Source organism: Hydra vulgaris, chromosome 10 (assembly GCF_038396675.1).
Source record: "Hydra vulgaris chromosome 10, alternate assembly HydraT2T_AEP".
Lineage (NCBI taxonomy): Eukaryota > Metazoa > Cnidaria > Hydrozoa > Anthoathecata > Hydridae > Hydra > Hydra vulgaris.
Window position 1 is genome coordinate 38,677,501 of NC_088929.1, and position 21,290 is coordinate 38,698,790.

At 27.7% G+C, this 21,290-nt stretch overlaps 2 protein-coding genes and 1 long non-coding RNA gene across 3 annotated transcripts; all 3 read left to right on the forward strand.

Moving 5' to 3' along the window:
• The first annotated feature begins 2,993 nt into the window (after nucleotides 1-2,993).
• LOC136086330 (uncharacterized) lies at nucleotides 2,994-3,974 on the forward strand. The gene has a single exon (XM_065808624.1). The coding sequence runs from the start codon at nucleotides 2,994-2,996 to the stop codon at nucleotides 3,972-3,974; it is 981 nt and encodes a 326-aa protein (XP_065664696.1).
• An 11,478-nt stretch (nucleotides 3,975-15,452) lies between these two features.
• LOC136085946 (uncharacterized) lies at nucleotides 15,453-18,142 on the forward strand. Its single transcript, XM_065807969.1, has 2 exons — nucleotides 15,453-15,590; nucleotides 15,753-18,142. The coding sequence occupies exon 2, from the start codon at nucleotides 15,803-15,805 to the stop codon at nucleotides 17,639-17,641; it is 1,839 nt and encodes a 612-aa protein (XP_065664041.1). The 5' UTR covers nucleotides 15,453-15,590; nucleotides 15,753-15,802; the 3' UTR covers nucleotides 17,642-18,142.
• Nucleotides 18,143-19,761: 1,619 nt separating this feature from the next.
• Nucleotides 19,762-20,642, forward strand: LOC136086589 (uncharacterized). The gene is made up of 3 exons (XR_010641449.1): nucleotides 19,762-19,905; nucleotides 20,005-20,175; nucleotides 20,293-20,642. It is a non-coding gene; the product is annotated as an uncharacterized LOC136086589 (long non-coding RNA).
• The last annotated feature ends 648 nt before the right edge of the window (nucleotides 20,643-21,290 follow it).

The following is a 21,290-nucleotide window of genomic DNA, read 5'->3' on the forward strand; positions in this document are numbered from 1 at the left end:
GCTCACTATCCTTCTTCTTACAATCTTTAAATAAAGTCACAGACAAATCGTACAACTGCATATATTAAAGCTCTTTTCATAATCATCAATTGACCATTTAACCGAGTAGAAGTTGATCAAACTCTTATAAACCAAATAATTTAAATATACTTTCTATAACTTCTAGCATATTTGAAAGCTATACACTTTATAGTATTTCAGCACTTGTAATATTCGTCAAAAATTTAAATTCACATTAAACTTTTATTTTATCTTTGAGATAATGGAAAATCATATTTTTTCCATATGTTAATTAACTTCAATGAATTATAATGGTACTATGTAAGGACCTTCAACGTTTTCAAAATTTGAAATTATTTAATTTATGTGCTATATATGAATATATATATAATAGCATTGAACACGAAGTATTTTAATTCCAGCACATATACTGTTCATTTCACTAAAAATTCTTTCTCACATCACATTTAGACTTTACAAAGCTAATTGAAGATGAAGATAAAACAAGTAGTTTTTCATTACCTTCTTTTGAGATGTACGCTGATGTAGGTTGATGATTAATTTCTGTTTTATTTTAAACTGAAAATGATATACATAATATTGTTTAAAGAAGTCTTTAAGTTAATAAATAAAATACTGAAATACTAAAATATATTGAATAAAATACTAATATATTACATTATTTTCTATAATAATAAAGAAATTCAAATCACATGCAAATATTGTAATTTTAATGCTTCACTTTGTTAAACATAAATTGAATATACTTTGTTAAAAACAATAAATTATTAAACTTTTTAATCCTCAACCCTTTTAATGGCCTTTTTAATCCTCAACCCTTTTAATGGTTCTAATGGCCTTCTAATCTTTGACTTTTAGGTTAACAAAAATAAGTTAATTTCAACTTTAAAAAAATAAGAAAAGTATGGGGTAAGTAAAAAAATCAGATTAGAAGTAAAATTTTTTTGAGGTTTACATTTCTAAACTTTAGAAATCTAAACCTCAAAAAAATTTCACTTCTAAATTGATTTTTTTGCTTACCCCATATGTACTTTTCTTATTTTTTTTTAAAGTGGAAATGAACTTATTTTTAAATCTAAACGCAATAATATTTTATGATACAACTATTTTTAATAGCATTTTTTTTTAAACATTATTTATTAAGAATTCAAAATAAATTTCCTTTTTTCCTTTATTCAATATCTGTTTTTTTAATTTAAATACACTCAAGTTGAGAAAACTCTGATACTGATTCATCATCGCTTAACTGACCTTTGCGACACATATCATTAAAATACTGCTGGGCCTCAGGCATGCAAAAATGTCTTAAAACTTGAAGGTCACCATACTTTGCACAGCTGATCCGCAGTCTCTCATTGTACAAGCATGTAAGGGGCTTTGTGATAGTCAATACTTTTTTCCAAAAGCTTTTTATGAATAGTTGGTATGGGACATTTGCCTTAGTAAAATGGTTTCATATGTTCAAAAAAACTAATATACTATCACAGTCACACTCCATGTAGCTGTGGCCCCATATCGGGAAAGATAGTATAATTTGTTAAAATCGTTTCTTAATCACTACATTAGAGTGTAAAAAACTTATAATAGTCTAATTCTTATTTTGCCCAGCACATGAATCACAAAAAAGCTGCAAATGTGATACGTCTTTAGATAAATGTATTCAAAATAGTGCTCCAGCATGCTTGCTACATCGCCTGCTCCTTTTTTACGGTAAGTTTCATCGCAACAAAATAAGTGAGCATTATTTGATCCTAAGCAGTGTATATTAAATGTGTACTTAAAAAGTACACATTTAATATACACTTTATTTAATAATAAATTTCATTTAAAGAAACATTAGGACAATTCATATTTTTAGCAAAATCAAATGCAAGAGTTGCATGGCCAGTTTTTGCATTACAGCACGCTTTTTTCTTTCTGGCATAAAACACCTCTTCTTTCTTGACGACTCTTGTTAAGTTTTTCTAAAAATATTTTCGAGGTACAAAAAAGAAAGTATAAAATTAGATAATATCCAATAATATTCTTAAATAATCAAACATTATTAAAGTACCTGTAGTTTTCTTGACAAACTTTATTTTGTGGGAAGCACTCCATGTGCATATCGTACATTTTTAATAAATTAAGATCCTCTGGTACACTCTTTCTTTAAATTCTACTCTTCTTCTAAACTGATTTGGTACTAACGGGTGATGCGGAAGTTATCAGACAAATCCTAATTTCATTATTTGAGCATAATAATTTGTTTTTGTGGTTTTATGCGCAGGCATAAACGTTCTATAAAATATAAACTTTATTATTTGAAACACAATTATTTAAAATGAGGTTAAATGCAGCTGAACGAGAATCTTTTCGAAAGCGAATAATGTTTTTTGTAAATAAACCTAATATATAACTAGTAAATCAAAAAAAAATTCTTTTTTCAAATCCATGCTTTATGCAAGCAGAATTCTATTGGGCCTAGAAATTCTTTTTTTGTTATCTTTTGTAGAAGGAAAAATTACTGTTTTTTTTTTTTTTTAAATTTAAAAATTACTGTTTTTACTAAATTTTTTTTTTTTAAATTAAGACTTAAAAAACAATAGGTTTTGAATCGCTGCGCTTTAATGTCTTCAAAACTGCAAATAATTTGCAAATCAATGATTTTTGTGACGTAATACGCAATTCATATCAAATAAATAAAATGTATGGGGAAATACAAATTAAATTTTTGTTAACTTAATTAACTTTTTTTGGACAAATTTTTCCATTTCCTTGTATTGTCATCGAAAATGATTAAGTGTGCAAAATTTGAGCAAAATTGGTTGAGAAAAAAGCTTTCAAAAATTGATTTCAAATTTTGTGGCACACAAACATATATATATATATATATATATATATATATATATATATATATATATATATATATATATATATATATATATATATATATATATATATATATATATATAGAAAGTAACCTTATATAAAGCATGGAAAAAAAAAAAATCGTAAATCATTTTGAAAAGGAAGGATTTGCTCGAAGTACAATATATGATAATCTAAAAAGACTTGAAACTGTTCAATCGTTTTCTGATAGAAAGCACCCTGGTCGTCCGACATCCTGGACTAGAGAAAAGAAAGCCGAATTAACGAGACTTGTCAACAATCGAAAAGGGGTCAGTCAGAGAAAAATAGGTATTAAATTCGGTGTAAACCAATCGACAATTGGTCCTCAGTTAAAAAAAATGAATATTAAATATAGAAAATGTGAAAAGACTCCAAAATACACTATAGAACAACAAATAAAGACAAAGAAAAGAAGCAGGAAACTAGTTAACCAACTCTATAACACAAAATCGCTTCTAGTCATCGATGACAAAAAATACTTTTGTTTTGCAGGAGACAACATGCCTGGAAATTCTGGATACTACACAAACAACAAAAAGACATGCCCAGAAAGTGTTCGTTTTATAGGAAAAGAGAAATTTCCGAAAAAATTTCTAATGTGGATAGCCATATCTGACCGTGGTATGTCCGAGCCATTGTTTCGCACTTCCAAGGCTGTAGCGATCAATTCATCAATCTATATTAATGAATGTTTAGAAAAACGACTTCTTCCATTTATTCACAAGTATCATGGAGACTTTAACTATTTATTTTGGCCAGATTTAGCAAGTTCTCATTATTCTAAAGATTCTCTAAATTGGATGGACCAATATGTCTATTACGTTGATAAAGAATTCAATCCCCCAAATGTGCCTCAAGCACGACCAATTGAAAATTTTTGGGGACATTTGGCACAGAAGGTTTACGAGGGAGATTGGCAAGCTTCAACAGAGCAAGTTCTGATTGATTGCATTAAACTAAAACTACAAGAAATTGATTTAAACTTTTTACAGTCGCATATGAAAGGCGTCAGGACAAAATTGAGATCAATTGCAGATGGTGGTGTTTTTTCATATAAAAAATAATATATTTTTATTAAAAGATAAATGCTTTATTTAAAAAAAACATAATAGTAGTTTGTTTTTTTATTTATAAATAAGTTATTGACGTTTTTATTTTGTCCGATAACTTTCGCATACCCGTTTTGTCTGGCTGACTTAATTGATAACATTGATGCATTTGTGATATTAATAGTGTAAACTTGAATATTTTGAGAATTCATATGATCTTTTATAATGCAATGGGAGACTATTGAGTTAGAATGAATATTTTCATTTAGAATTGTTTTGTTTATGCTGAAACCCCTTTCTACAAAAGCTTGATCATGACTAACCGCTAAAATCAATTTGATAATATAAGAAAGTTCATTATGTTTGGCTATATCCAGTCGATAAAAATAAAAGATATCTAAAAAAACCATGACTGGTTTTTTTTATCAAAGCTAAGTAATTTTTCTATATTTATTTTCATGTCATTTCTTAAAAGTAATAAATACTGAGGCATGACATTATCACTTTGTGTTGCAGATATAATTTTTAAGTTGCCAAGATAATGTAACAACCTTTTTAGATTATTTTGATTAGATTCAATTGTTAATGTTTTGAGTTCGATTGGTTCAAAATAACTTGGATTCGCTATGATTGCAGTTTAGTGGGATGCATTTTAGCTAACTTTCCATGGTTTTTGTGAAAAATAAAACACATTCACTTCGAAACTGTTTTATATTGTTAAAGGGATCCCAAACTCCCAACTCATGTTGTGTTCATATTAAAGATAATGTTAAAAAAAAGGTTTGAATCAAGTTTTTTTGATTGAAAATAAATAATAAATGCATACCAAGAAAAACTTATCTTGTCATTTTAGTCAAATCTCGCCTTCTCCACCTTACTCCAAAAATTGGAGTCTTTAAATTTTATGTCGCAATCTACAGTAATTCAGTAATTCCTTTGAAGCGAGCTTAATTCTAAAAATTAAAAGCGCTGTATTATATATTCTGAATCTTACTTATTTTTTTACTTATTATCGTTTAAATAATAGAAACTTTTTTAACTTCTCTGGTCATTTTTACGCTATAACATTTTTTGTTCTCTCGTTGAAAAAAAGTATTTATTAACAATTACTTTCATTAACTGGCAGTATTAATTAGAGACATTTGATGAAGTGTTAAATTTTTTTATTATAAAATTTTTTTAATTATGCTGATTTCATTTAAATTGCTAAATTTGCTAAATTGGATATGGATAAAAAGGAAATACCATTAAATTTTGCATTTGATAACAAAACATTTAAAATGTCGGCAACTCCATACCAATTACAACCTGTTAAGGTTACAAAATAAAAGTACAAGAATACACTAAACAATATAGTTGACAGTTGTGTCAGATATGAAAATTTGTTAAAGAATACATGAGATCCTGATTTTGCATTACTATTACAACCAATAACAGCATAAGTCAGCATTATAAATTTTGATTATAAGTTTACTGTTCAATATTTTATAAACATCAAATTAAAAACATGAAATATGTGTATTTTTGCCCGTTTTTAACAATCAAGATTTAAGAGCCGTTTTTTCTAAGAATCAGGCAAATTCCTGAAACTGTGTAAGTGACCTCCTCCAAATTGCTTGAATTTTTTATATATTGATCAGAATATAGAGAAAACCTGTTGAGGAAAAAAAAAATTTTCAAAAATGTTTCGTTCACTCGGAATCTGGGCTTAAATTTTTGAGATTTTTTTAAAAATTTTTAGAAATTTAGTTTTTGCCACCTTTGAACCCATTTTTTTGGCAAGGCAAAAAGTTGCACATAGCTTTTGTAGTTAATATCAGACGTAATCCAAAAGCTCTCTCCAAAAAATATAAAAAAGTTGCGTGACACTGTGCGGTTGGCTAATTATCATAGTTCAAAAGTACAAAATCAATCAGTTTTGTCAACTTTTAATCGGAGTTAATTCTAGCGGCGAAGTGTTGCACACAATTTTTCTTTTAGGATTTGAAATTATCAAAGGTATTGAGTCTAAAAATGCAAAGAAAGTTATGTGATACCTAAGGCCTATTAATATATTAAGGCTTGAAATTGGAAAAAAATGTTTTAGTATACTTACAAAATGAACCATTACGGCAGAGGCGCTTAGTTTTGTAAAAATGTAAACATATCCAACTGTCAATACAAAAAGGTCCTAACATAATAATAAAAAAAATTCGTGTGATTTTGTCACACGCATGATATAACATGAATTAAAAACTGAACAAAAATCTAACATCAAGATATCTATATTGCTAATTAAATAAAACATAAATCAAACATTTAAATGTTTTTCCATTTAAAAATTAGTTTTTCATTTATTAATAGAGTCATTTACACACATTATCCACCACATCACACATAATTTCTACTCTGCTGCAGTAAGTTTCTCTAAGAATAATGATATGACTGTATTATAGTCTTCTTCGGATAATGAATAATCGCCACAACCACTGATTAGAAAAGGAGCATTTACTAAACAGATAATTTTATCAGTTTGGTTATTTATCTCCTCGGTAGTAACTGGCCAGCGAAAAGTATTCTTCTCTTGCCCGTTAATCATACAATTAACTCTGATCCCAGTTATAGATACCTAAAAGTATTAGCGCAACATTTAAAATAATATAATAAAGAGTTTATGATTTGTTTAATTTTGCTTACATTCAATAAAACTTGTAAAGTCTTATATAATGTCATTCTGAAATTATTTTTACATTTTATTTATATTCCTTTTATTTTAGAGCACTGTTTTGTAAAACAAAATAAAAACTTGAAACTAATATATACTTTGAATAATATTACCTCCACAATATATCCAATATTCCATTGTTTTTCATATGCAACAGCAACCCAATCATTCACTTTCCATACAAGACAAATTTCTTTTGCAAGATTGGCGGTTATATATAAGATATGCGGTTGATCAATTCTGAATTGGTCTAAAACTGCAGTGGCTAACGAAACAACATCACCTATTCCCTGATCACACCTATGCATTGAAGTAAAGTAAACACGTTTGAATAACTTTCCTGCTATTTTTATGAAGAATATATCCACATGTAAACTCATTCCTTTCTTGCCAAAATACTCTCTTTGGCCCTCTCTGTATCGAACCGGAAGAATTTTTTGACAAAAATCTTTAAGCCAGAAAGCAGTTTCATCGTTTAATTGCTTAAAAGCTTCAATTTTTGCCTTTTTCTGTTGAGAATCTCTCATCAGGTGTTTTATGTAGTTGAATACATCCTTTACAGCAATTTCCAAATCATAAATAGAATCAGCATCGTCAGAATTTTGAATTGTTAGTTCTTTGATCATCTCGATAGCTTTGCACAAATCATAGCAATCGGCACATACCACTTCTGATATCTCTGTGTTGGATTGAAGATTTTTTTCAGATGGATCTGATAAGGCATGTTTTGAGCTATGAGAAGAAATGATTGAGTCATTGACACTACAATTGGTTTGATTGTCTGTATTTTTGTTAAAACAAAAATACAGACAAATTATTATTAATTAATTCAATTATTAACACATTAATTAATGGCATTAATTCAAGACAGATGGTAATGTAAATTATCAAAATGTCGTAACGCGTATTAAAAAACATATAATAATTGGTATTACCCAATTTATGTGTCGTATTTGGCAGTTGTCTCTTGGAAAATATACTTATAACTATTTTAAAAAACAGAGATTTTTTAATTTTTTAGCAGGTTTTTTTACATTATTAGGACATAATTTTTACAATTTTTTATGTAAAAAAACTTTACTGCAATAGATTTACCACACGTTATTATACGCTAAGATGAAATTAATTTAAATGCATACTTTATTACTTTAACACTTTATAAAAAGATTTTCTGCTACCACTTGCACATACTCTATTTTGTGCAGCACTTTTGGTACTTAAATTTTGATTTTTCGCTTTTGTTTTGAGACATGGGGAGGGGGCGAATGAAGAGGAAATTCAATCTGCTTTTAAAATTATAATAATTGATTCAGATTTAACTAAAAAGAAAAATGAATAAAAATGAATAAAAATGAAAAAATAAAAATGCTTGTGGTAATCAAAAGTTTTCCTTAATAATCCTCTTATGGTAACCAAAAGTTCTCCTAAATCAATTATTTAAATCATTTTAATAAATGATATTATGACTCTACTTTTTGTTGAATGGTAATTTATTTGAATCATGTTAAATACGATTCATATAAATGATTTAGCTAGTTTTAATTTTTATAAGTTTTTTTGTTAAGAGTTCAATTATAAAACTATAATATTTTTAATTACAGTTAAACTGTATATAAAATTCTTAAAATTTTTATCTTCAATTAAATTATTTATTATTATTCAGTTATGACTTTGATTTCATTTATTTAAACTTGAAAAGTTTATTTGTTTCATTGCTTCATAATTGTATTAAAAAAAATTTTTTTTCATTATGTATTTTCATTTCTTTTTTAATTTGTTATTGATTTACAATTTTTCAATTAAAACAGTTAATTTGCAATTTTTAATACTTCTTTAACCAATTTTTATAAATTTTTTTTTTTTTAAATTGCAGTTATTAAGATTAAAATTGGTTTTACTGAAATTAAAAACATTAGCATTGTACTTAGCATTGGTTGTAGAAGGTATTTATGCTATTGTTTGCACTTACTTTTTCTGTTTACTATTTATATTTTCTTATTATAGTAGCTCTCCTATTGCATAGTATTTACCCAATTGACTAAGTTGGTATACTTTTAAAGATAATATGGGCCCAAAAAGAAATTTACGTATATTTCGTGGCAAGTTTAAAAAATTTTTGTTCACTAACTCTGAATTACATTGCAAAACAAACAATCAGTGTAGAGTAGGACATATACTTTTTTGTTTTACTTTAAACAGTGAGTTGTTTATTGAAACTGTCAAACAAGTCAAAGAGTATTTTGGCTTCAGCATTAGCAAAAATATTCAGACCCTTGTTAATAAGGCAAAGAAATGGGTTTGCAACTTTAAAAGAGACTCTAAACATTTTATTTCATTTTGCAATGAGACTTGTGCATTCCAAAAACCACTATTGACTAATTGGCTCATGAACTAGGCAGTATATCTGAATGAACAAAATGAGATTTAAAGAGAGCAAAGGTGATCCGGAAGGATTTGTAAATTTTTTAGACTAATAAATTGCCACAAGGTATAATTCCAAGATATCGTGGCAATCGTCTTCATATACTTTTCCGTACTTGTTTCATCTTTATGATACACTACAATGCTTTTAAGCAATATCTGACCGTCGGAACAGTGAAGTATAGCACTTTACAAACAGTTCTTCGATCAGCATTTTGTAATACAACTGCCATAAAACAAATGTGTGTGCTACCAATATTTGGAAAACTTATTACTAGACCCTGGATGAAAAATTTTTATGTACCAGCTGAAAAAGCAAGTTTTGATCATATTGCAGGTATCCAAGTAGTTAAAAATGTTTTGCAAACAATTAAAAATTGCCAATCTAATCCAGGTGTACTGATAAACGGTACAAAGGATTTTTTCGGAAATCCCATTAAATCAAATGTCTTAGAACCTGTCAAAAATTTATGCTTCATCGATGAGCAGGTTATCAACATGATTTTGGCTTGTCTTATTGTGGTGGTAGATATTCTGAACCGTCAATATGAGTGATATTTCTTACTTTCTGTTACAGAGACATTTAAGGAGGAGACTAGATAGTCTTGACCAATCATCTAGGGAAAATATAATTAAGTGGTCAATGCAAGCAGCTTGTTCAAAAAGAATAAACAATCAACTGAAACACACTGCATTAAGAGCAGAGATTTCAAAAAGACAGACACGCAAAAGCCAAAAAATGGATAAAAAAGAAAAAAGAAAGCTGGAGTGAGAGCGCGTACTCTATCTTTTAATGATATGAAAAATTTATAAGCATTTATCTATTAAACAACTTGATGACTTATATGATGTAATTTATGAAAGAATTGTTAGGAGAGAACTCTGCCATGAATGATTTGATATAGATCTGTCATGTATGATGGGCAAGTAGAAAAAGTTAATAAGAGAAAAGAAGACAGAATTTATATCATTTCTTACTGGAAAAAGGATGAATCTTATTCAGAAGCTGTTGACCATCTCATAAAAAAAATTGTAAGAGAGTTAAATTTTTCGTAATTTGGCTATTTTATTATGTGGTTTGATGTTATTTATGTGATAGTAAAAACCAAAATTGTTGTTTGGAGTAAGCTGTGTCACAACATTTTCTTTAAGTGAATATGTAACAATTTGTAATAATATTACTTATGTGATTTATGTATTATAAATATATGTATTAAAGTTATCAATATATGTATAAATTAATTACTTCAAGTGGTGTGACTTGCAAAAAGAGTACAGCAAGTAGTGTGACTTGAAAAAAGGTACAGTAAGTGATGTGACTTGCAAAAAAAGTACCACAAGTAGTGTGACTTTTTTTGCAGTTTTTTTGATAGACGGCTCTAGCTTACATTCTTGTTGTGTCTATCGTTAAAAATGATTATTATTTTGTTTCATTGATGGAATTTAAAATTTTAATAATTTACTAAAAGCCAAGACAAAAATTAATAATTGGTTTAGTTCAAAATAATTTAATTTAAAAATATTATTTTTAGGTTGGGAGGGGGGATTTAAACACTCTTTTTACAGAAAGAATGGGTCCTCTGATGCATAATGTAATTTTGTTAATGTTATTTTGTTTTGTTTTATATAATAGCAATTTATATCTTTTTTTAAATTGCATATAAAAATTTGATTCTACTTTTAGGTTGGAGGGATGTGGTGGCACATCCTATTTCACTGAATCAATGTGTGTATCGCTTGTAGTAGTAAAATAAAGTTTTTGTATTTGATACTATTTTTTTTTTTTCAATAAAGAAAAAAATTTCATAAAAAAGATTTTTTCAATTTATTAAAAGGTTTGTTAACACCCTTTAATAATAGGGTGTGTTAACACCTTTACACCCACTGACACCCTTTCACCCACCCTAAGTCTCATATTTGGCAGTCGTCTGGAAGCAAATAATAACTACTTCTAAAAAATAATATGAAAATCAACTATTTTACCATAAAAAAACTTTTTTGTAAATAAAACTTGCATTTATTTGCGGTGTAGGTGTTGGTACCCCCTATATCCTACCGGATACGTCCAGTGGTTAGAAACCAACATGAATTTGTAGCCCACTCTAATACCTATTTTTTGATACCAAGTTATAGGTGTTTAAAAAAGAATTGACAAATTTATAATAATTTTAGTTAAGAAAAGTATTTTTTTGAACTCAGTTTCTTCAACAAATCCTTTTTTTATCTCATGACTTTTTAGTGCTTGGATACCCAACTTTGAAAGATCAATTACTTTATGGAAAAGTATGCATTTAGCCTAGCTGTTATAAATAGCCAAAAATCAAACTAAGGATAACTGTCCTTGTTTAACTGTTCTTCTTCGAAATAAGTTTTTTTTTCTCAATTTTACTCATTATTACAATTCTAAAAACGCAGCTACAAAATTCTATAAAAGAAATTATATACATTATATGGGGTATTTTTTGATTTTCTCAGTAAACTGTAAAAAATAAAACTCAGTATTACTTCATCCAACATTAAGTTTATATTTACTGGTGATAGGTATCTATCTCGTTTTCCTAATTTATGTAAACAACGAAAATTCTATTTTACACTATTGTGAAATGTTTACACAAATAATGTAGTTATATAATTATAAAAATAATCTAAATATTTGTATAAATTTTTGAAAAACATAACATTTTGCTGATACTAGTCAGCAAAATAATATCTTTTTATTGTAATAAAATTTATTAAAAAATCCAATAAAAACTCAATTATGAACTTACACGGGTGCTTGAACAGGTACGTTCAAACAAAACTAGTCTAATTACTCTGAATAAAAGTCAAAGCAAGCGGAATTGTATCAAAATGAGACACTTTGTAAACAATTTAATCTAAAACACTTTGTTAACTATGCAAAATTGATTAAATCTTTATGAATGTATTTATTTAAATCTATAAAATTTTTATTTATTATTGTAAGATTGATTAAGGTAAATAAAAAAATTATTGTTGTTTACAACATTGGTTACTGTAAGTGAAATAGGCGTAAACGGATGGCCATTTTTACTCAATTGCATTAAATTTTGTATTGAGACACAAAGTACGGCAAACGAAAATCTTGACCTAACTCTGAGCCATGGGATCGTCTGCCAAACGTGATGGTGATTCAGACAATAAAAAGTCATGAAAGAATTAGTAAAAAGCATGTCAATAGTGTTAATTTGTATAAGAATCAGTTGTCATTCTATCCTTTATTTAGTAAACATCGACCCAAGAATAAGCTTCAAAAAATCTTGTAAAGGATACAAATCAATTAAGAACAGTATTATTCCAAAACAGTTTATGTTTATTGAGTGATGTAAGTCTTGCAAGCTTTCAGAAAACAGATGATATCTATGCTATACAAGATGAAGTCACAAATGCAGAAATTAACTGGGTCATACGAATTGTATCCCTCCATGAATCTTTTATGTCCTGTACTAATATAGGAAAAACATTTCAACAAATGTTTCCTGACAGTGAAATAATAGCTAAGCAGTACAAGCTTGGAAAGACAAAGATTGTCTATAACATAACTCATGGTATTGCCACCTACTTCCATGAGGTTCTTCTGCAAAATATTTTTAAATGTAATTTTTTTTGCATAATTATTGACAAGACACTTAATAGTGTAATATAGTGAAGCCAAATAGATATATGTGTGCGCTTTTGGGATTAAGAGAAACATAAAGCTATTAATCGTTACTTTTCATCTGCTTTTTTGTGACATACAACTGCTAATAAACTGAAAGACAGCTTTAATGCAGTGATTGGGGACATGTTGTAACCAAAATTAATTCAAGTTTCTATGGATGGACCCAGTGTGAGCCAGAAATGTTTTGATGCTTTAGAAGAAAGTAGTTGTGCTAAATTTGATATTCAGTTAATAAATAATGGCTCATATAGCCTCCATGTAGTTTATCAGGCATTTCAGAAGGGACACAAAGAAGCTGTTTGGAAAGTTAATTCAGCATTAAGTTCTTTATATAGACTTTTAAAAATAGTCCTGCTCGCAGAACAGATATTTATCAATAAATGGTGGTGAAGTAAAATTTCCTTTAAAATTTTGAATAATGCGGAGGGTAGAGAATACCGCGGTTGAAGAGAGAGCTCTTGAAATTTTAAATAATGTGAAAACTTATCTAGAAAGGTCAAGACTTCCGATGACTATTACTGCACAGAATGTTATTGAAACTATAACAGATCCTCTAATCAAAGCTAAAATCAGTTGTTTTTTTTTAAATCTGTTGCCAATTTAGTAAAATAATTTCTTAGGCAATTTCCAAGTCATTTAGTTTCTTTCCTTTATGAAGAGTTATTTCATCTGATTTCATGCTTCACGGAAAGATTTATTAAACAAGAAGTTTTCACAAATGCAGACACATTACAAAAGTTGTGGAAGATAGATCTGCATAATGGAAAACGCAATTGGAGAGACGTGGTAATCGGTGTTGGAGTTGTTTTATTGTTACTAAGATTATTGGTAATCAAAGAAAATTAAATTTCGAGAAGAAGTGCATTAGCTTTTTAATTGCTGTAGTCACTAAATTAAAAGAGCGTTCTCCACTTAAAAACAAGACTACTAGGCATCAATCATCTTTTTCACAAATGGTTATCATAAGGCCACCTGACAAAGCAAAAATGCGTTTTGATTCCTTTGCATCATTTCTACATGAATCTGGGCTGATAAAATCGGTTCTAGCTTATCAAGCTACACTGTAAAAAATGTCACGCCAAATTCTTAAATGTCCCAGCAAAATGTTTAAACTTCACGCCACTTTTAAATTTTTACACATAAATGATCTAAGTCGCGCAACTATTTACAGTTTACAAGCAGTTATAAATGTCACGGAGTGTATAATTGTTTAAATGTCACGCCATACGAATAAATTTCGCGCCACGCGCTAAATGTCGCGTAACTATTTCCGCAGAGAAAAAAAGAAATATCACATTAATTAATTTTTGTGGTTATTCTGTGACTATAATGTCTAAAGTAATTTAAATTTCCTATTTATTAAAATTTATGCCAGTGGTTTTGGCTGTAGATGATAATTTGTTCACGCTTAAATCTAAAGGTAAATATTACTTTGCAACGAGTTTTACTTTTTATTACATTACCATTAATCATTAATGGTGTAATAAAAAGTTAAATTTTTTTTGTAAAAACTCGGTAAAATTTAAAATTAATGTTTAAAATATTAGCTAAAAATACATTCTACATAAATTGTCATAACTTACGACAGTAAAATAAGTTAATAATAGTTTTGAGATAAGTATTTTCAATGATATATTAGGAATAACTATTCTTAATTTATAATTGTTATCCTTAATACATCATTGAGTATTTCAAGCTCGTACAATCGTATACACTATGATAATGATTATTTTTACACAATGACATTGTGTACATTGCTATTATTCGCAATTGGACTGCCAATCGATTATTTACAATTGTTATTGTTTAAAAAAAACTTTTTTAGGCTATTTGTGTCACAGTTTCGGTGTGACCTGGCCTCACTAGCTTTTTTTAAAAAAAATAGAACTTTAAATAACGATTGTTCAAATACATTTATTGTTATGTCATATAAATTTAATTTATCTATTTGTATAATTTTGATATCATATAAGTCCTGCTTTTTTGTTTTTTGCTGCACTAAAATATTTACTTTTATTGCACTAAAAGTAAATGGTTTATTGCAGTAAAACCTGAAAAGTTAAATTTCGATTTAAATTATTCTAGAATTTGTTCTGATAACTTGATAACAGGTTTAGTTTTTAAAACTCCATATAACTGATAACAGGTTTAGTTTTTAATTTTTATTTTGGTCTTTTTCTTTAAGATTATCTAAACTAGTAAACTGTAGAGTTTACATAATTTAACACTTACATTTGGCAGAAATGAATTGGTTGAAAACCCAGCTGCATTTTTAATCAATCATTGAATCCATTTTTTTCTGTTAAATGTTTTTACAGACAAGGTTATTCACAAATTGTATAAACTAATCAATTCAATACACAATAGTAATAATTACAATAGATACGTATGCTAATACCTTTAAGTATACATATTACAGTTAAGAACATGTTTTTTCAATTTTAAGATAATAATTTTACTTTTAGTATATATTTTCCAAATTTGTGTCAATAGCATTCTCAAAGTAAAATTATAAATTAAGCTTAAAGTACAATTTGTAAAATTTTATCTATTAAATAATCTAATTGTTATTTTTATACTAATATTGTATTCTATGCCTAATGATATTACTATCTAATGTTGTTTAGTTAAACTTAGTTTGTAATAGAATTGTCATAGTTTTACCCAATTTATGCATAAATTATACAAAAATAATTTTTTGTTGTAGTGTCTTCAAAGATATTTGTATTGCCAGATGACTTTGATTTGATGTTTTCTGACATGGTGTTAGAAGATGAGATTATAGTTGCTCTTCCTAATCCATGTGAAATCGTTGTCTAGGTTATTGGTAAAAATTTACTATAAATTAGTCTAAAATCATTATGTCCGATTTTTTCTAATTATTTTAAAAGTTTGTTCTAAACTAATAATATTATTATTTCCTTATGCTTATCTTATGTTAATAAAAACATGAAATATAATTATGATAATTATATTTCATGTTTTTCAGAATCAGACCCATCATTCCAAAGAATATCATACGAACCGACATTTCTTCAAATGTTAAACTCTGTTCCAATTTATAGCCAAGAAAATTCTCCTGGTACAAGTAAAAGCTCGCCACAATCATCGTTTATTTTGCAGCCACAAAGTATGAATGCCCAAGCTACTGTCCAGTCTCCACTTTCTCTAGAAATTGGAGTTAAGGTATGTAGCTGTGGATTTATGTCAGAAAATAATGCACGTATGGACAGACATTTAGGTATAAGTTCAATATGTAAAATTGTTTGTAAAATTTGTAATGCCTCATTTAAATCAACAAGAGGAGTATCAAGGCACATTTGCAAAAAAAATGAAAAAGCAGTTTTACCTTTTCCAAAGATAAAAATAGACTCGCAAACAACATTAGCAATTAAACTATGTGGTCAGTTGAGAGTGCCTTCAACAACTGTCAATACAATATTTAGTATTTCCGCCAATATGTTACTTAATATTCGGAAGTTAATAAAAGAAGAGCATTTTCATACTTTTGACAAGTATTTTTTACAAGTGGATATCCTTAGTAATAAATATCAAAGAGAAAAATTTTTAAATGATTTGTTTGACATTTTGAAAATAAATGAAGTTTTGTTTGCTGGTGGCAAAGGTTATAATTTTTTACTATTTGACATTATTAATTTTCTTTTGCAAATTGATGAGTTTGTAGAGCTTTTAAGTAGGAAAGATGCTGAATCAAAATATTGTACAGATTTCTCTACTCACAAGCCATTAGAATTTTCTCTTAGTTTATATTGTGGCGATATAGAATTAGCTAACCCTATTGGCGAACACAGAAAACTTCATAAACTAACTATTTTCTATGTTCAATTTCATTCCTTGCCATCATATATGCAATCTACGTTAATATCAGTTTTTCCACTTGCAGTTGTGCCTGTAAAGTTATTTAAGTCTAATAAAAAAGGAGCTTATTTTCAGTACTTAGAAGATTTTATTAATTCCTGTAATCTTTTGAATAATGGTGTTACTTTTAATTCAACGATTGGTTGTGTAAAACTATTTTTAAAATTTGTTATATATTTGGGAGATACATTAGCTTCAAATCACATTTGTGGATTTAAAACCAGCTTTGCACCAAATGTATTTAGATGCTGTCGTACATGTCTTACCACAAATATACAAATGTCATCAATTTACAGAGAAGATTTGTGTATGTTACGTACTCAAGCAAACCACCATCAACATATCAAAGATCTCAAGAGTGTGACAAGTAAAAAATCTAAACTCTTTTGGTCAAGATTTTATGGCATAAATTATGAGAGTGCACTTTTATTAATCACCGCTTTTGATATTATTGAAAATGCACCACACGATCCCATGCACATTTTGCTTGAAGGACTAGTGGAACATGAACTATGTCTTCTGCTGCGATTGCATATTTGTGAAAAACGTATATACTCATTAGCTGCACTTAATAGTTTTATTATTCAGTTTCCTTATTCATACTCTGAAGGCAGAGATAAGCCCAATATTTGTCCAACTACCTTTGATATTTCAGGGTCTCAAACATCTGCTCAAATTTTGATTCTTGCTCGTATCATTCCACTTTTTATTGGACAATACAGCAATTCCAATGATCCTCATTATGTTAATTGTCTTGATCTTTTACAAATCCTTCAACTTACTTTGTCACCGATAACTACATATAGAACTATTTTGGATTTAGAAACTCTTATTGAAAAGCATAACAAATCATTTTCTTTATTGTGGCCAAATAATCTGATACCAAAACATCATTTTTTACTTAATTTTGTTGGACAAATGCATCAATTTGGTCCACTAAAAAATCAATTTTGTATGACTTTTGAAGCAAAGCACAATAAAATAAAAAGTGTACGCTGACATAACTTTAAAAACATTGCCAAATCAGTTTGTCAATATCTTCAATGGAACTTTCAAACTTCCTTGATGATAATGGTCAACTGATACCTTATCCTTTTACGGCAGAGACTAAACATTTAAAAAAAAGAATTGTTATTAGTTCAATTGTATGCCAAGTTGGTGATATTATTTCGACAATTGATGATTCTTATCAACTTTATAAGATCACTGACCTTCAACCTAGTTGCGTAAAAGTTTGTATCATGACAATTGACAGCTACATACCTCATAAACTGGCTTTTCATGTTAGAAGTGCTAATATGTTTAAATCAATTATTTTAGAAAATCTCCAAATTCCGTGGCCATTGACAAAATTTACTGTAGATGGCACAATATTAGTTGTGCCTAGGTCAAAACATTGTCTCATAGTTTCTTAATTACAATAAATATTTTGAATATGAATATATTTTGTATATTTGTTGGTGTTTTTTAAGAAAGATTTGTAGTTATTTCGTTCATTTATATATAAGCGTTTTAATGCATGCAGAATATATACTTGCTAAAGTATCTAAACAATAGACTGTTTATATATATATATATATATATATATATATATATATATATATATATATATATATATATATATATATATACATATATATATATATGTATATATATATATATATATATATATAAATATATATATGTATATATATATATGTATATGTATATATATATATACATATATATATATATATATATAAATATATATATATGTAAATATATATATATGTATATATATATATATATATATATATATATATATATATATATATATTATAATATATAATTTTTTAATACTAGTTATTGATTAATTTAATCGATAACTTTAAATTAATTATATTTAATTTAAATTAATTTAAATTAAATTAATCGATTAATTTGTTAAAATTTAATCGTTACTCGATTAATTCAAAATACCGATTAATCTACCACCCTTAGTTTAAGCAATGTTTTACAACTGGATGCCCTTCCTGGCGTTAACATGAAGCAGGTTGCACAGGATTACATGTTACCAGTAGCAGGTTAATCTGACTTGACGTAAGGATAACCTGACCTGACCTATATATATAACACACACACACACACACACACACACACACACACACACACACACACACACATATATATATATGTATATATATATATATATATATATATATATTTTTTTTTTATTATATATATATAATATATATATATATATATAATATATATATATATATATATATATATATATATATATATATATATATATATATATATATATATATATATATATATATATATATATATATATATATATATATATATATATATATATATATATATAATATATATATATATTTTTTTTAATTTTTAATTTTTTGGAAAAACTAGTTACCTATTTTTTCGATGGACTGCACCAATTATTTAAATGGTTTGGTGCCTTGCCGCAAGCATACCTTAAAAGATATTGGTAGTGAATTAGCACATCATCTCCAAAGGTGTCTTCCTAAGGGAACCCCTTCCATTAGAAAGAAGTTTTATTGTCGTGTTACTGTCCTTTTGAAAGAGTCGTATCCAAACTGTACTTTTGGAGAAGAGGGTGCAGTAAGTTTGAATTATTATTTAATGTTTTATTTTAAAATATTTTACACACAAACCAGTGGCTCACTATAAATTCTTCAAAATGTTTAGTTAAACATAAGTTACGTCATTATCCTAAATAGGGTAAATTTAAATCCAACATCTAGGTCAAGATAAAGATCTAGATTTAAAAAATCTTGAATTAAAATTCTTTATACATGTCACATTCATGTGTTACACAAGATTTTTAGTTTTACATTTTGTTTTTCAGGGTGGCGTTGTAAAGCCTGTTTCGAATGTAATTCGTAAGCGACGTGAGCGAAAAATCAAAAGTTTGGCAGAGTCTAAGAATGCAAACAGAATGCCTAATATCTCTGGAATAAATGATGCCTCATTTGATAATGATATACAAGTAATACTTCATAAAATTTTAAACTAAATATCATTTTTCATCAATATTTTTATAATAATAAAAATATATTTTATATTTTTAGTAATTACAGTAACAATTTAGTTATAAGAGTTATTGCAATGTTTTTTGTTAGTGTGCTTTGGTGCAAAGAGTTCCAGATTTAGAACACATCCGTTGTTTAGTGAGGAATATGCGCTGTTCTCTGCCGTATTTAGAGCACAAAGATCATCTATTCCATCTCGAGATCGTAAGAAAACAATAACTATACTTTTGTCACATATATCATTGATTGTTATATGTGTGCTACAATGTAGGACATATATAGCACTGCTACATATATTTTTAGATCATGGACGAGTTCGAAAGAATGAACTTTATAAAAAGAGAAACAGCATTAGATAAGCTGATGCAAGTCGTTGATAAATTGTATCCTGGTATGCCTATTGCACCTGCCCTGATTAAATTTCACAACAGCACTACCAGAAGAGGGGTACTGTGCCCAGTTGTTATTGATGGTGTAAGTTTAACGAAAAGTTGTTTAATTTTGTTTTTTTAATTATATATTTTTTAATAATATTAATTAAGAAAGATAAAAAGATTAAGATAATGATTTTCTTTTTTACAAAATGTTTAGGCTGAAGATAAATTTTTTTTTTTCCTGGGCCTCGACTCATCTTAGCCGAAAATGTAAAAATTGTCGACGAAGTAAATATTATTGCTTTAGGACAACGCCATAATGATGCACTACACGTCCTTCAACTTCTGGCATATTATTATATAATGGACCTATCGTACCCAAGGTCGTTTGGAGGAGTTTTAGGGCTACTGCAGCATTATGTCTTGCAACTACCATTTGATTGCACGAATAAGCTTTGGCTCAAAAAATGTAAAATCTTGTGAAATCTGTTGCCGTGGTATATTGACATTTTATATTGACTGAACCATGAAAAATTTATTCGTTTATATATAAGCAAATATATTTGATGGCTTTTTTTAAAACAAATAAAATATAGTTTTTATCGTTTCTTAGGTCTTCTTATTTGTTTAAGTATGGCGTGACATTTAATTTTTAATTTGTCAAGCGACATCTAAAATACTATCGTGTCGCAATGTCACCAAGCCCGATTTTTCACGCCACATTTAATTTATCTAAATGTGGCGTGAAAAATCGGGCTTGGCGATATGCGACACGATAGTGTTTTAGATGTCGCGTGACAAATTAAAAATTAAATGTCACGCCATACTTAATTTAAAACAGTCGCGTGACGACTATAAATATAAATGTCACGCCAAACTTAATATTTGAATGTCGCGCGACAACTACGATTATAAATGTCGCGTGAAAGATCGGGCTTCGTGACATGGGAGTTTTATTAGACAATTTGGCGTGACATTTTTTACAGTGTATGAGCCAATATGCTCGCCAATGCAATTTGGACTCACTATAAATGGAAAGTTAGAAATTAGATTTTTTATTTTTTTATTTAATTTTTGTAATTGAATTTTTGGTTGAAATATAAAGCAAAGAGTATAAATCGATATCTTGTTATATATATTAGGTGATTATTATATTATGATATGATAAGATAATATCAACATTTTCAATAATCTTAGAAAAAATTACTTACAATA

Coding starts and splice junctions, on each gene's coding strand:
- LOC136085946 (XM_065807969.1), top strand. CDS start 15,803: ATGTTAAACTCTGTTCCAATTTATAGCCAAGAAAATTCTCCTGGTACA.
- LOC136086330 (XM_065808624.1), top strand. CDS start 2,994: ATGGAAAAAAAAAAAATCGTAAATCATTTTGAAAAGGAAGGATTTGCT.